This window comes from Vanacampus margaritifer, chromosome 9 (assembly GCF_051991255.1).
Source record: "Vanacampus margaritifer isolate UIUO_Vmar chromosome 9, RoL_Vmar_1.0, whole genome shotgun sequence".
Lineage (NCBI taxonomy): Eukaryota > Metazoa > Chordata > Actinopteri > Syngnathiformes > Syngnathidae > Vanacampus > Vanacampus margaritifer.
The window spans coordinates 4931250-4948452 of record NC_135440.1 but is presented as its reverse complement, the minus strand read 5'-3'; the positions used below and the strand labels follow the sequence as shown (position 1 = coordinate 4948452).

General features: G+C 38.7%; 1 protein-coding gene across 1 annotated transcript; it reads left to right on the top strand.

Annotated features, from left to right (window-relative positions):
• Positions 1-2653: 2653 nt before the first annotated feature.
• Positions 2654-16027, top strand: LOC144058018 (basic helix-loop-helix transcription factor scleraxis-like). The gene is made up of 3 exons (XM_077576192.1): positions 2654-3462; positions 3586-3802; positions 15519-16027. Exons 1-3 carry the CDS (start codon positions 3074-3076, stop codon positions 15555-15557), a joined length of 645 nt encoding a protein of 214 aa, XP_077432318.1. The 5' UTR covers positions 2654-3073; the 3' UTR covers positions 15558-16027.
• Positions 16028-17203: the final 1176 nt, after the last annotated feature.

Here is a 17203-nt window from a genome sequence, read left to right as displayed (position 1 = left end):
GAACATTGGTTAGTGACATAACATGAGCTTCTAAATATATTGGAATTATGATTATTATTAGATGTTTACTGATTTATCTGAAAACGGGTGGATGAATGAGAGTTTATTAGTGAAAAATGGGCTATCCCGGCTGGATGATTTCTTTAATGTCAGTTTTCTATTTTTCAAATTTTTAGTTAATGATCATAAAACAGCCACAAAAGAGCGGCCGGTACTGGTATTGAGTATCCATAGTTTGAAATAAGGCCAGGTATTGGCCCAATACCGATACTCATATATGTACTCGCCTATCCCTAATATAAATATAAATAACGATATAGCATTGTCAAGGGATTATTACATATTAATGTATGTATTTGCCTACAGCATTATTTTGCCAATATTCCGATACAAACTGATGTATTCAAATGGGCCGTATTGTCAATGGTTTAACACAAACATGAGGTCTGACACTGCAGGGGATCAAATCTGTACATGTGGAAGTGGAGAGGCAGGAGTGATGAATGCTGACTGCAACATTATGTAACTCTGACAGATTATTCATTGTGCTATTCGTTTTCGGCAGTAACTTGCTGTTGCCAATTGACACAAAAGAGGCATACCAGCAATCACACTTGGGTTTAGAGCTTTCAGCACTGGACTACTGAGGACGGTACACTTTAAAACACCAGAAAAAAAAAACCTAAGGCCCTGTCAGTTCCCTGGGAATAAGGCATAACTTGTATAGTCATGGTTGATCAAATTCCATACACTTTAAGTAGAACAGGACAATGAATATAAAAAAAGAAAGAAAAAAAAGAGCAAGGCAACAATTTTGTTGTGTCCAATGAAAAAGAGGTGCTTCAAAGTTTTTTCTTTCAATAATATAATAATAATTAAAAAAAAAAAAAAGATTACCGGTAATAGTCTTCATCTTTTTCTTTTAACCTAAAATATTGGTCTATTTTGCATAATTTGGAGACCCTGCATTGTAATGTCTCAATGAGTAAATATACATACAGTATATAGACAGATTGAGAAGTCTTCTAGTATCACCACTTTTACTAGCCATTGCTGGATAATTATCCAGTTCCCGGCTTCAGCCACAAGCCCCGACTGATGGCCCACTTCCAGTGTTGCGGCTGCTGGCCGCCAGGCCTGCTGCTGTCCAGAGACATAAACAACACAGAGGGGGGAGGCCGAGGGAGGAAAAGATGATACGGGGAAAGGCAAACTCTTGCTTCACAACTCAAACTTGTTGTCAAAAAAAGAGGATGAACACATTTTTTTTTAAAACAAGTTCCAGTTTTGTGTAGTGATTTGGAGTATCGTTATCAAGCTAAACACATTTGCAAGGTGACAATGAGCACTTCTGTTCATTGTGGGGCATTACGCAATATTTTAAGTTTCTGCTGTCGCTAATTAGTTTATAACCAGAGGTGGGCATTTCGTCAATACTACCCGTTTCCTTGACGAATAACAAATGATGGGTAACTTCAAAAATCTGACAAACTAAGCATTGACGGAAGTGGTTTTCTGGCCGTCAATGTATTTAACAATAACCAGGTCATTATCAAGTGACAAACTCCTGTTTTGCTGACAGACCGACGCTCCATTTCAGAAGGTGGTGGTAATGCACCAAAAGTTGTTTGTCAACTGTCAAAAAAACAGAAGAAAGAAAGTGATGGAGCCGAAGAAGAGGAACTGTAATCCTTAATCTGACCTAGTTACGTCACTTAATAAAGACTGTTCATTTGAAAATCCTTATTTCACCACTCACCAGTTATGATAATAATGATGACGGAGTGAAGGACTGACTGCTGAAATTCACTGACGGTCTCAAAATAGCAGCTGTACTTTAGCGATGATAGAAGCGCGGTTAAAATAATGACAAGAATTGACGATTCCAGTCTGGTTCGGCTTGAAATAATGATGGATTGAACAGAATGTGAAGAACACACAACAAGCTTTTCCCCCCCAAATAAAGCTTGACTTCTTTTTATGTTTATTGTACGCTCATAAACAGCCACATGCCACACAAGGAAAGCTCACCAAATACTGTATGCCCTCTACTGTTGTTTGCGGTGTCACGTTTCTCTTTGCTGAGATCAATGTTGGGTTACACTGTATCGCGTAGCAATCAAGGCACACACCCAGCAGTGAAAATGGCTGCAAATCTGGTTAACTACGTCAAACCGTACCATGGTGAGCTGGACTGAGATTGTAGATATGTATAGACACACTTTGTAGATTTGTATGTGTTGATGTTTTTTATCACATGCAAACTTCTACTGAATTAGTCTTCCTTCTAGCCACTGTTTGCTTTGTCCAGAAGGAACACATCACTGTTGTATCGCAGACATATTTTTTTTTATCAAAGTAGTCTATCCACTCATTGACATAAATGAGTGTCAGTGGGCACCAAAGCCGCAGAGCAAACGAGAGCAATGCAGCTTGTGTTAAAGGGTGGAATCCCCCCGAAAGCTTCTGGTGTACAGCCAAAACAAACTCCTGCCTATGGTTTGCCTCTTGCCTCCGGTCTCTCTGGCCTACTTCTAGAGAGCAGCGGAGGGACCCGCGCCTCTTGGAAGGAGGAGCAGGGGAGTCTTTAGGCCCTCCCACTGGCTATAAACCCTGAGGCAGACGGAAACACTCAGACAGCAGGCACACGTGGAGCACAGCGGCAAAGAGAAAGACCGAGAGAGAGAGAGAGAGAGAGAGAGAGAAACAAACTGCTGCCACAGGCGGTGAGTCATTTTTTTTAGTTGGGACTGAAGCAACCAAATTGAGGCAAATCAACAACGCACGAGTGTGTGCCATTAAAACTAAGCTTTCTTCCAGAGGATTTAAGTCATTGACCTCGTGATTGTTGGGATGTGAAGGTTAGAAGAGGATCCTGGAAGCTGCAGCCACCTGTTGCACTGCAGTTTTGGCATCACTCGCCAGACACGCCGCTGCTACAAGGGACAAGTTAAAAAACAAAATCATTTAGCCTATTACTCACCTGGTTAACCACTTCTAGCCAGTTAGGTATCTACTGAGTCATTTATTGAAACAAACCTGTCAAAAAGAGGCTCCAGGGATTAATTTAAAGATGACCTTCGCAATGCTACGCACGGCGTCTCCCGCAGGCCGCTTCTTGTACGGCGATATCGCTCTCCTGTCCGAAGATGATGATGAGAATGGCAGCTCAGGCTCAGGCTCAGAGGAGCGCTCCACCAATTCTGCGGCCTTCCGCCTGTCATCCTCGTCCTCCTCGGCCTTTCACATCAAGATGAGCAGGAAGAGAAAGCTGTGCATGGGAGGAGCAGGCGCGGCAGCCGTCGAAGCTGTTCTAGAGAGGCTGGGACCCCCGGGCTCATCTCCCCCTGTTGAAATCCGTCAGAGGTCAGCGGCCAATGCTCGCGAGCGGGATCGAACTAATTCCGTCAACACCGCATTCACGGCGCTACGCACGCTTATTCCAACTGAGCCTGCAGACAGGTACACAAACCAAACTCCTCTGGTTAGCAACATTGACAAAATCTCCAAATATATGTTGATTTTATTACAACATCATGATTTGCTTAATCACTGTGATAAATGTCACTTTGATTCAATTGCTAGGAAACTGTCAAAGATCGAGACTCTTCGTTTGGCCAGCAGCTACATCAGTCATCTAGGGAACGTTTTGCTCCTGGGCGAGGGGCTTCATGACGGACAACCCTGCCACGCTCCATCGCCGCCGTTCTTCCACGTCAACTCCTCCCCCAATCGAGGATCTGACCAGTCAGGCCAGCCCAAGCACATCTGCACGTTCTGCCTCAGCAACCAGAGAAAAATGGTGAGCAGGAAAATAACTAAATATAGCATCAATAAGTGCTGAAACTGTCATTGTCCTGTTCTATAAATACAGTGCAAAATGCCCCAAATTCCCAAATAACAGTACAGTGCACTTGAAATGATGTAAAAATAGCAAATTAATCAAATTAAGAAAAGTTGAGCATATGGTCACAACAGTTAATGGTTTCAGGTCATTTAGGTGTTTAAAGCTGATGTGAGATCAGTGAACCCGTATAAACCCGAGTGGCCCCGAGGGACAAAAGTCTGCTTTTGAGGTGTATAATTGTACTCTTGGGAATGACGTTTTAACCAGGCAGGTGGCTTGAAAGATCATGGTGGTTTCTAGAACTATTGGACATACATTTGACAAAAGTGATTCATAGTTAAAGAATATATCAGATAAGCAGAAAGTCTCACAGATACATAGTTTAACAAAGGGCATATCAGTGAATATATGTTGTGTGTGTGTTGGGGACCCAATTGCAAGGAAGAAGGGAATGTAAGTGATGCAAGTTTCCACTGAAAAGACAATTTTATTTAAAACAAAACAAAAAGGCAAACATGGTACTTAAATACTGAATAAACAAAAGTCCAAAATAACACGTCAGGTAACTAAATACTAGGAAGAATAAGAAGATGTGACATGACTTCCATTTAAACAGCAAACGAACAGCATGACTTGAACAGGACAATGAACCGACAAGGATTGAAAGAAAGCAGGAAATTACAAATAAATAAACTGACAAGACAACAAGAGACACCTGGGCACGACACACGTGGCTGAGAGAGCTGATTGGATGACATAAGGGACCAGGTTGACGAGCACAGTTGGCCACAATAAAACTTAATGAGACAGACAATGACAACGGACACCAGGAAAACAGGACAATTAAATTCTAACTAAAATTAAATCAACAAAACAAAGATCATGATTTTTTTTTCTTTTTTTTAAAGTGAACATTTTAGTCATGACTGACATGAGATCATGAAGAATGTGACTGGCAAGGACTTATCTGTACAAAAGAGATACAATATTTTCCATATTTAACACATACTTTCTCATACAGGCTATATATGGTTTAACATTTTAAACTCAAATTCAGACACAACATGAAGTGGATGATAAGATCGAGAACGATGTCAGTGTCAGCAACAGGCTACGGTGAAAAGTGACCTGAAAATATTTTACTTGAATAATATACACCTCCAGTAGCGAAAGTGATGTAGAGGTGATGTCCACTCAATTTTGCCTCTCTAATCTGGACATTGCCCATTTAGCAGGATTTATGAGGAAGGAGTTGACATTTGGCAGACTCCCCCCTTGGCCTAGCAGTATGTGAAAGCCAATACTCTCCTCACTGTCTAAACCCAGAGACCCTTTTGCTGAGGGATAACCTGAATCTCAGCAGTGTGTCTCCCCCTCCTCCACACCTACAAGAGTTAACGCCATAGAGGAGAGCACTAGACTTCCTATAAATAATCTAGGAATAATTAGAACATTTAACCTTGAGGCAACTGAAAAGTCTTGTGAGACTAAATTGTCAAAACGATTACTGCTAAAACAACAACAACAAAAACACAGAAAACAAAAACAAAAAAAATACTGAAAACTGTACCAGTCGTTGGCGATGACACTTTTTTTTTACGATAACCGGATAAAATAATGTGAATAACTCTTCCTATGGCCTTCTATTGTACTTTGCTTTATTTTGTTAAACCCTTTTCCCCCTGATATTTTAGTTGTCAGGTTTCAAAGCACCATCCACTCAACCCAAAACATTTTCACAAATTTCTGATGCCAATTTTGGCTTAAGAATGGCATTGCATTACTTGATCTACAACCTTCCACTGTCTCTTTCACGCTTTCTCTTTATTGGCACGTGCCCACCGCTCACCCACGTCTCCATTTCACTTCTTTCCTCAAGCCCATTCCCCGAGCCTCTCTCACTCCCTCACCACCGTGTCGCCATATCGATCAGCCGCATGGGGGTCAGCGCTGTCAGTAGGAGCTGTGTAATACTATCTGCTGCTGTCAACTCACTACTGCTGATGCATGATGGAGCTGGAAATGCATGCTGGGTAGAAAACTGTTTTCAAACTTCTGTGTCTCCAGGGCGTCAGCCTCAGCCACATTTCTCTGTTTCCTATTAGCCTTTTGTATGCTGGACATGCATTTTGTGTGTTCATGCAGGGCACTGTAGTGGTGCCAGCTATTATTACACTCAAGTATAGGAATACTTAAAAATACGAGACAGTTAAGAAGTAACAGTACATATTTTTTGCATAGTTGCCTTGCCTCCACTACCACTGTACGGATGTCAGTGTAATTTGTACCTCCGATAGGCATATAGTGCGAGGATTGTCATTTGTTGGTAAGTTAGTTAATTAGCAAGATTACACTACATAACAAATGATCACTAAACTTTACAGCTGGGTTTTACATATAGCCATAAAACAATGTACAGATTGAGGAATTTATTTATTTACTTTTCGCATTTAGTCTGAGAGCAGTGACCCAAGCGACCCAGCAGCAGTAGCTGCAGTATGAATAAATAAATAAATAAATAAATAATACAAGCTCATTACCACCACCTAGCGACTTTGAGTCAAACAGTATCATCTTATGATTTTCAAATCAAAGCAGTCAGAAAGTTGAAAACCGTTTGGACTTTAAGAAGGTCTGTGCTTTGAGTGCATGTGCAAATCAACGGTGCAGTGCCGTGTGTGACAGTAGTGTAATGTGTTCATATGTTATTTGATGTATAGTTTTTATAGGTAATTTAGATTCACCCTTTTCTCTAAATTTCCTCTTTACTGTTCTCAAAACCAAAAAACAAAACAGTCAAACTTCAATAGAATCATTAGGACCCTTGAAAGATGTGATGCAGTAAATCCAAGCTATTATTATTATTATTATTATTATTATTGCAGACATTTTTCATATACACTCACTATACACCTACAGTACACAACTGGTCCAATTTATCAAAGAGAGTGAGAGTTTTGCTTTCAGGAAACTATTAATTAAAAAAAATTGTTTAATAACTAAAAATACATTTGCTATTTTTATTTTTTGCAATGGTGCAAATCTGCACAATTTAGTAGCTCTGAAATTATTTCATCTTACTTTACATTAAAAGTGCAAAAAAAATAGAAGCACTTCCAGTCATATTGCAGTGTATCAATCCAACAATGCAATGTGTTGTTGATCAATTATATATTTGTGTGTCTCTAATAATGGGGTTATAGTTATTAAAGTGATCCTGATTACCTACCCCGTAACTACATTTCCCAAAACAATTACAAAATCCCCTTTATCACATACATCCGTATTTGAGATTAAGATAGTCAGTTAAAATGACTCTTTAAGTAAAGAAGTACACATATGAATAGTAATGTGGTCACAAACTACAACATTGAAGGTTGATGCATGTAATTTCTGACACTAATGACTCTTTAGCTGACAACAATTCCCTGGGGTTTTGGTCCCAGCATTATTTCACGCTCTCCTTTATAATGCAGCACAGCAAATTAACATGGATGAACCTTACAATTGCATCTTAACCCATGTCTCGGCAATGAAAATATTAAAAGCCCGCATAGCTACCAAAATGGACTTCCACTATTTGTCCAAGAGTGAAAGGAGGAAGCGGGCTCCACGGTAGAGTCGGAGCGGGTGGTAACAGGGGAAACGATTGGGAAGGCAAAATGAAACTTGGTGTCCTGACTGAGTGCACTCTTTGTCAGTTTACGTGGTTGTTGAGTTTTTAGTGTTTGTTGTGATACTTGCACAAAAGGTACCAGTAATGTTCCTTGTCTGGCAGTAAAACTCATTTTCAAGTCCCCATACATACATCTTGAGTTTTATTATTATTATTATTTATTGATTTATTTTTATTATTATTATTATTATTTATTATTTTTTTTTCATTATGAGTGAATAATTGCTTTTATAAATGGAAATTCTTCATGTGTGCCAACTTCCCTTCCAAGCAGTTAATCATCGTCACTAAAGCTTAAGGCATGCTTTATTTTTGTTTTTCCTTGTTATTAACATTTAAGTTGTTTTAAAATGTCTTCTATAGCAGTAAAGAAAGGCTACAATACTGCATTTCTATTATTTTTTTAGGTAAATTCATTTAAAATCCCCCAAAATTGCAGGCCTGCTGTAGGTCACTGTATTCCACATTAGTGACTAAGTTGAATTAATCATTCTCATACAAAAGTTTTTTTTTTTTTTTTAAGTTGAGCAACATTTGTTTTACCTATTGCCTTTACATTTGGGCCACTTCTTCTGGCCCAAAGCATGAAGAGTAAAATTTCAAGTCACTGAGACAATCAGTCAATCTGACATTCAGGCATTTTCCCCTTACAATGTTATCCTTATTTCCATACCATTAATCAAAATTCATAAACATAATTTAAGAAACTTCTGTATACGTTCAGAAATGGAAGTGACAAAAATCCAACTCCTTCAATACGTTTGGCAGCCTTGTATTTTATGATATTTTACATTTAGTCAGAAGGATGTTGTTACTGATAGTGGTAAAAAAGTGATGTACACTGTTCCTGATTTGTTAAAAAAAAAATATTGCATGTGGCCTCCAACAAAAGTCTCCATCTGATGTGTGTGGTTGAGCAGAAAGACAGCACAGCTGGAAAGTGACTTTTTGTGTTTTTTTTTATCAGGCCTATCGTTTTGGGGAATGAGGGTGACTATTGTCCATGACAGTTAATGTATATGCGTGTGTATTTGGTGACACCGCCACTGAAATTTAGTAGGTAACTTGCTTGTATGGCACACACACACACACACCACACACTTGCTCTCTGAGTCTGGAAGTCATTGTCGGTGCAGAGCAGAGCAACAAATGAGCTAATTGTTCTGAAAATGATTTATCCTGCGCTGAGGCCCGTACAGTCAGTGTTTAATTCAGCTGCTGCTATTAGAAACACATTGACGTTAAGCTTTGATGGTGACGTTAAAGAAGCCTGGAAAGTGCTCTGTTAAAAAAATATAAAAAAACCTCCCTCCCCGCTCACACTCACACCCTTGCATACACACACATGCAGGCCTAACCACGCAGCCATTGGGCACACTGTGCAGCACGCAACAGACTTGATCAAAACCATGTCATTCCAAGTCTCCTCGTTTTTTTTTCCAGAGCCAGAAGGCAGTTCATTGCTGCTCTCGAGACATCCAAAAAACCCTATATGATTGCTCAGTTAAGGAGGCCTGCATCACGACAGCCCTTTCAACACGTCCTAACTAATGGCGTGCAGGAAGTTGTGGAAACAGACATGGAGAGGGAGAGAAAACAAGGGAAAGAAATAGCCACAGACTCAGTGGGATAATCAGCCTGCCATTTGTCCTACAGTTTGGACAGTTTTTTGTGTGTGCCCAAACTCCACTTTATGGAGGCCAAATGGAGCATGCGTCGATGAGAGCCTAACTGCATGGATAGCACTTTTAGGAGCACACTAATGACTGTGGTTTTTACAGTCATTTGGTTATTAGTCTGTTTTGGGTGGAAAAAAGTATGACATCACTTGTGTGCATGAAAGTAGACATTTCACGGTCATAGATGAAAACTAAATTACCCTCATTTGCTGATACTGCTGCCGTTGCCACTTTGTCTCTAATTTTAGCTGATGCTAATGAGGTGCATCAAAGGTGCCTAATATAGGAGGGGCAATTTTCACATATATTCTTGCCCACGACTGGCGTGTGTGTGTGTGTGTGTGTGTGTTCGCCTTGATCAGCGTGTGTGACTCAATGTCGTCATGCGTGGACCTGTCTGTATGTTCTCAGCACAGATGGAAGCAGTTAAAGCCCAATTTAACAGCAACAGATGAAGCTGGGTCATATAACTAACAAAATCTATTAGTAAAACTATCGTTTTGCTGTCATTCGGTCTCAAGGGGGAAGCGGTCGTCCACGCATAACCTCCAAACAAAACTACATGCAGCTAGGGGAAAAAAAGTTAATTATTTTAATCTAAACATCAAAACTTTTCGGCAGGTTGATGTTCATTGACGGGGGAAGGGAGTGTGCATGGCGACTGGCAACATGCAACAGAGGCAGGGTCCGTATGGCCACCCTATCCCAAATACAAAAACTCAGTTTCATTTCAAGACAATGACACAGTATATTGCTAAGCTTTCCAACATCTGGAAAATGTATACTTAATCTTAGTCTATATGCTTCTATTTGGAAGAAAAATGTATGTTAAAATTCTCATTGTCACTGATATGTGACGAGAAGGAATTTCTCCAAATTGCACTCAACAAATTCCGATTGGATTCGTAACTTCATACAACGTATTCCGTAAAAAAATATGTATTTTCAAGGAAATAAATAAAATTCGAGCTGAATAGTAAATGGAGAAGACTTATACACCGCTTTATCTACACCATATATTTCAAACCGCGGTCCTCCAAGGCTGCAGTCCTGTATTTTAGAAGTTTCCCTCCTCCAACACCCCTGATTCAAAAGATCAGCAATATCTGCAGAAACATAACAATCCTAATCATTTGATTAATCTGTGTTAGAGGATGGTAACCTCTAAAACATGCAGGACTGCAGCCCTCAAGGACCTGAGTTTGAGACCTAGGATGTACACCTACCGTGTCCAAAGTACAACATTCAATTATTTCAAAATGTGTTATTATAATCAGCAGAAGCATTGCTTCCGCATTGTTCTAACTACGAAATAGTTATTCTTTTCAGATCAAATGGCTTACCTTAAGTAGAATTTCACGCTGCATTGTGCCAAACCGTTGAATCTGGTTCGATTATTGTTGCACCCTTTGGTGTAGCAAACATCATGAATGCTGTATGGGTCAGTTTGCATGCTACTTACGTACACTGTGGAGACTAGATATAGAATAGATAGAGCAAGCCGTGTGTTTGGCTCCAAAAAAGTTCATACTGTAATAACTGTGATTTTGACACGGATTAGTTTGTTAAAACATCAGACATGCAGCTATTATACAAGCCACAAGTGATATTTTATAATCGTTCAACACGGCAGCCATTCAGAGGTTATCTATGTATTGATATCAACACCAACGGCCATTTATGTATATATATATATAATTTTTAAAAACATCTACTAATGATAGTGATAGTGACAGCGGCTGACAGACTGAGCTCATCTTAATTTGTGAATAATTATAAAAACTATATTAAAGTGTGGGGTTGCACATGCGGTGGATTAAGCAGCCGAACACTAACCCAGTGATTTTCAAAAGCCATAAAGATGCTTATTTTCAAACCACAGTGAGTGTGAAGTGCATGTCTAATGTATCAAAGCCACAAAATGGCAGAGTGAGGTCTAGTTAGTGTGTTACTTCACTTGCAACGTCTACTTTACTGCACTATTTGAATGTGAGCCTTTAATCTAATCTGCTGTCAAACGGATGACCTTTTTTGGATGTAATTACAGCGTGTATGAGACACTCCAAGTGCTAATTTATCTACTGCATACTATAGCTCACTCCCCGAACTGAAGGAATATGAGCAGTTTTTATTTCATGCTTGAATACCAATCTCCATATATGATTTACAGAGAATGAAACCCAATGAAACTATTATTTCCAGCCAGCTATTCCTCTCTTTGTTTCTGCCAGGAGCTAAATTAGATGTTTGCATTTCACAGGATGGATTAACACAGGGAACTAGACCGAGAGCATGGAGAATCTGCAGAAAAAGCACCTGGATAGAATTTCACAGGAAAACAACATTTAAATTAAATTGTGTATTTGATAAGTAAATGTTTACAGTCTTCACATTAAAGTTAACACAAAGTTCTTTCACCTTGATAAATCAAGAATACTCACACAATATGCTAAGATCATCACATCGTATCTAAAGTAAACGTCATCAGGTAATCATATTAGTATCGGACAAATGGCTCCGATGGGACGCTTGTGTGCGTGTTTGGTGAGCAAGAGATGGATGTCATGCGACTGTGCCGGAATCAATCTTTAGGAGATTGTTTTGACTACCCAGTCAGCCTTAAAGTCCCCCTCAACCCCCCACCCCCTATTTTGACTGAACTAGTCACACACCAGCTTGACTTCCCTCCACCCCCACCCGCAGCTGTGGCACTGTCGCTCAGCACCCAGAGCGGCATGAGTGCAGGTGATGGCGGTCACAAGTAAATTCCTAATTATACAAATTGTAGGACCGTATGGTTTGTATGCCGACTTTCCACAGTCAATGGATGACTACCTAAAATGTTGTCATTTTGGTTGATGGTGAAGTAATTGAATCCTTTATCAGGCTAGCTACTTTTTGGGTGTATATATATATATATATATATATATATATATATATATATATATATATATATATATATATATATATATATATATATATATATATATATATATATATATATATATGGTAAATTGACTTTTTTTAATATAGCGCTTTAACTACACCATATGTTGCCCAAAGCGCTTTACAATTGAAACCTCACATTCACACTCTTAGTGTAAACACTAAAACTAAAATACCAAAAGCAATTTCGTTAAATAAAATAAAAACAAAATTTTTAAATTACATTTTTTTAGACAAAAACAAATTAAAACCAACTATAATTATAGTTTTAGCCTTTGGTAATTAATTTAATGCATCAGCCTTTGGGGTTGATTTTAAATGTGATTTATTTCAATATTAACCGGAATAAGGACGTTTGAAAGATTATCACACAGAAGTGACGTCATCTAGCAGCAGCCAATAGAAAAGCATCTTCGGATGACATCACTCCTAGGCAAAAATTTTGCGTGCTTGACTTATGGCTCCAACGGCTCGGCTCACCTACTTTTTTATTTAACTCAGCAAAAATGCAACGCTAGGTAAGAAAAGTGTTACTTTTTTCATTTTAGCAGGGTGTTTGTTAAATATTGCACACAAGTAATACAGTACATAAAAATAACAATAAAAAAATCTAAACAAAAACTAATACTCAAACTAACTCAAACTAAACTAAAACTATGGATTTTTAAATAACTAAAATTAATAAAAACTAACAGAACCACTCTGAAACCTAACTAAATTTAAAAAAAAAATTTTTTTTAAACGAAATAAAAACTAACTAAAAGGAAAATTCCAAAACTATAATAACACACACTCATACACCAGTGGTCGGCTGCTGCCATGCAAGGTGCTGCCAGGTCCACTGGGAGAAATTGAAGTTTAGTGTCTTGCTCAAGGACATTTCGACATGGTCACGAGGGGTGAGGATCGAACCCACCTCACGGATGGGCGATGACCACTCTCCACTGAGCCATGTCGCCACATGCATATGACTATGATGATTGAAGGGTGATCCAGTATTTATTTATTTCTACCATGTAAATTTAATACGATATGATAGGATATAACATAATATGTAGTTTTGTCTGTTGTCTTTTGATACAGCATAAAAAAATGAAATGTTAAGTATTTTTTTCAGCTTTTTTTTAAGTTTACTCCTTTAAAATTCAAGATTAGTGTGATTAATTAAATAAAGGAACATTAAATCATGGCGATAGTGTTACCTAAATAATACGCAATACTAGTTGACAAAAACAACATTAATGGTATTTTAACAATGAACCGATTGCTTACAATTTTGTTCAAACAAGTTGAGTGAGTGTCTGTACTCCATATATGACATAATATATAAGGTCACATTGATTCAACAAATACCTTGACCAATAATGAGGATTTAAAATAGCATAACATAAGAAAAACACAGGCAGCGAATTATTCTTAAATTATACCAACTGACCAAAAATATTACTTAACAAAATACAATTGTATTTTTGAGCTGTGTGGTTTAGGCAACAATATTACTATGGTTTAATGTTCCTTTAGTCCATTAATCACTGTAATATTATTAAATCTTCTCATGGTTCACTTGGCAAATGTTTCATTGTGTAACCAAAACCGCAGTCCTCCATTTTGGACAATAATGCTGTCTTTGCTGGTGATCAATGTACACAAAAGCAGCTTCTGTGGTTAGGATTGTTCTCGTCCCAAAGGCTGAACCAATCACATTCTCTTTCTACAATTTGTGTCAGAATTATGTAAACAAAGCAGCAATAACATAATGCAAGCCTCATAATGACTTTCTCTGTTCATCTGCCTGAATGAACAATTGTTTATTTCAACTCAGTTTAGTGAGTGTGAGGACAGATTCCTGCCCTAATCCAATAATCTCAGCCCCTCATTTTGGCCTGATATCTATCACGCAGTTGATGTGGGCCAAGCAGATTTTTTTTCTCCCAAAAACCTACACCTTTTGCACAGTCTGGAAGGAAATGTGGAACAGGTGTTGGGGCTGATGAGTGGGATTGAAGCTTGGTCCACACGGGAGTCAGGAGAGGACAGACGGAGGGGGCGACTTCCAAGAAGAAAGCGCGCTTCACCTGAGAGAGAGGATAGTCCTAACCCTGCTACTACCATGTCAGTGCATTTAGAGCCTAATTAAATGAAGTTTCTCAGGATTTTATTTCTCTTGTCTATGAAAGGCTGCATATCTTTTGTCAGCTGTGACTTAATCTATGAAACATCAGCCCTGAAAAAACAATAAACGAAGCGGGGATGATGTGTTGCGTATCACTCAGTAGTCCGTTTGCTGAAATCCCTCGGGCCTTACTTGAAAGTTTAATAGTAGCCGAGAAGTGAGGGGGAGGGAAAAAGTGATGTTATTTTCCTGGCCAGATAGAGAAGCAGTCCAGCAGCCAGGAAATCAAGAGTGCGCTGCTCTGATACCACAGATAAATACTCTCCTGTCAAATGCCAGCTCATGATGTCAGATGGAAATCACATTCAATTAAAAGTCACAAGTCTCTGCTACTCATTTGAAGAGATAATTCTGCAGTAAAAACAACCACTTTACAATGTGAGGTCAACTTTTATCGTATCACATAAACTCATAACACTTTCACCGGAGGAGGATTTGGCACTACATTTGGGTACTAAAAAGTTACGTCAAACATAGATTATAAAAAAGAGAGATAAGATCACGTTTGAATTTAAAAATGATACGTGTTCACTATTTCACAACGAACAACCAGCGTTGTACAGTTTGGGTTGGTTTATTTGTGAATATTATAATTTGTTATCCTTCGGCAACCATAATTCATGCACATATATAGGAATGCTAAAATTAGCAGATTTTTGTGTTTGTGACATCACACATCACTCTTTCCATTGCATAATACAAACAACAGCCTGCAAAGGTGAAAAATGACCATGGTCCTAACCTTAAAGGCCTTTTAGCTGACTACCGCCGTGACCTACAGGGGCTCTTAAATGGATACAGGAGGGATAAAGGAAGCAACTGAGGCCCCTGTTTGCGACACTGAAAACATGATTTATATATTTCTTTCTGCACATTACTTCAATGAATTTTTTTATATTAACGATTTCAGATTAACGTTAATTTGACAGTAAAAATAGACATGTTTAAATATGTGTGTGTGTGTGTGGGTGGGTGTGTTCTTTGACAGAAGCAGACATAGCATTCCTGTTGCTAATTCAAATAGGAAATTGATAATTTCACGTTTAAAATACTTGTTACCTTTCATTTTAAATATTTAAACAAACAAAAAAATATACTGTATTCCTGGTAATAAAAAGTCGGTGTTTGATTCCACTTTGTTTTCATCGTGTATTTGGTTTGGGTATACAATGATCTGAAAGTCGTTTTCTCTTGCAGAACAAAGACAGAGACAGAAAGACGGCCATCCGAAGTTAACAGACGAATGGAGAAAAGTTTGACGCTCTCAGTGATTTATTGATTTTGAATAGAGTAACTTGAGGACTCATCAGACGTGCCACATTTCTGAGACATTTCTTCAAGTACTACAAGCACTTCTCATCAGACTTTCTACACGAACTTTACAAAATGTGTCTTTGTATAACTTTTCCTCCAGAGCTCTTAAGGAACTTTTTGAGTGTGGAAAAACAGCATTTCAAGACTCTCTTTGACCTCCCTATAAAAGCCATGAAGACCCTTTAATTGTGGGACTTTATTACTGTATTCGCAAAGTGTAAAGAGCCCTTGGCACATGATCACAAAAACACCCAAACCTATGAAAGACAAATTTGTATTCATCAAGAGCTGTGTAAACTGTAATATAAATGTATATTTATGTGACATAGCATTTTATATGAAACTATGTTATTTAACGGGCATATCAATTTCTTGAAAAATAATTAAGAGTCGCTTGCACAAAACATTTTGTCACATGTTTATGGCATTATATGGTGGTTACATGCTGGAACTCTTGTTGTGGTTTTCTTATTTCTGAGAATATATTTTTGTGTTGTGCTGGGTTGGTCAATAAATTGTTTTGTATCCAGAGAGTAAATTTTATTTATATTTTGGTGGCATACGTCCGATTCCATTCATCACATCTCATTGTAAATCTATGGAACCATTTATATTATATCGGAAACTAGTAACCATTTATATAAAATAAAAATAGAAAAAGAAAGAAAGAAAGTATGGCGCAATAGTCTGGCCTTTTTAACGGCTACAGATGTCCACCTAAATTCGACTTTTATTTTCTGGTTCCTTTCCTTATACCTTATCCCAAACGTGCTGCCCCCGCCCCATCTCACTCTTCTTTCCTCCCGTTTTCCCTTTTCTGCTCTTTGGGGGCAGCAAGATCAGAGCTGAGGGAGACAGGAGGATACAGGATGAGACGGATAAGAGGAGCGCAGAGGAATGTGAAAAGAGGGGGGAAAGCGGGGATGGATGAGGTGGAATTGAATCTGCAGGTATAGCTTCTTGGACATCTGCCTGTGTCCCTTTGCTGTCCTCTTCTTTACCTCTCCACATGTTCTTTCTCTATCCGCCTCCTCTTTGGCTCTTCCTTCCTTTTCCCTGGAGGGCCACTGGCCTAGTGGTGATGACTTTCCAGGGTGTGTAGGTTCACAACACTTGTTACCTTGTTTTCTTTCTTTCTTTCTTTATCTATCTATCTATCTATCTATCTATCTATCTATCTATCTATCTATCTATCTATCTATCTATCTATCTATCTATCTATCTATCTATCTATCTATCTATCTATCTATCTAATGGGCTGTATTTTCATAGACGTTGCATAAAGCCTCGCTGCGCTGCGCCTGTTTGGGATTGGCAGACCATTCTGCGCCAAGGTGGGCATTCCTGAGTAGCGATGGTTGACATGTGCCAGGCGCATTTCCGTATGTGACAATTTGGTGGTAGAAAGTCATCTAAACCAGTCGTTCTCAATTTAACCCAGAACTAGGTGGGTCATGCACAGTTAGTAAAAAAGTTGGATGGATTGGTATTTTGTACCCCGCCCCTCCAAAGCCCCCTCACCCCCAAGCTCATATGTAGGCCTATTGTTGCCAGAATGCATTATGTGG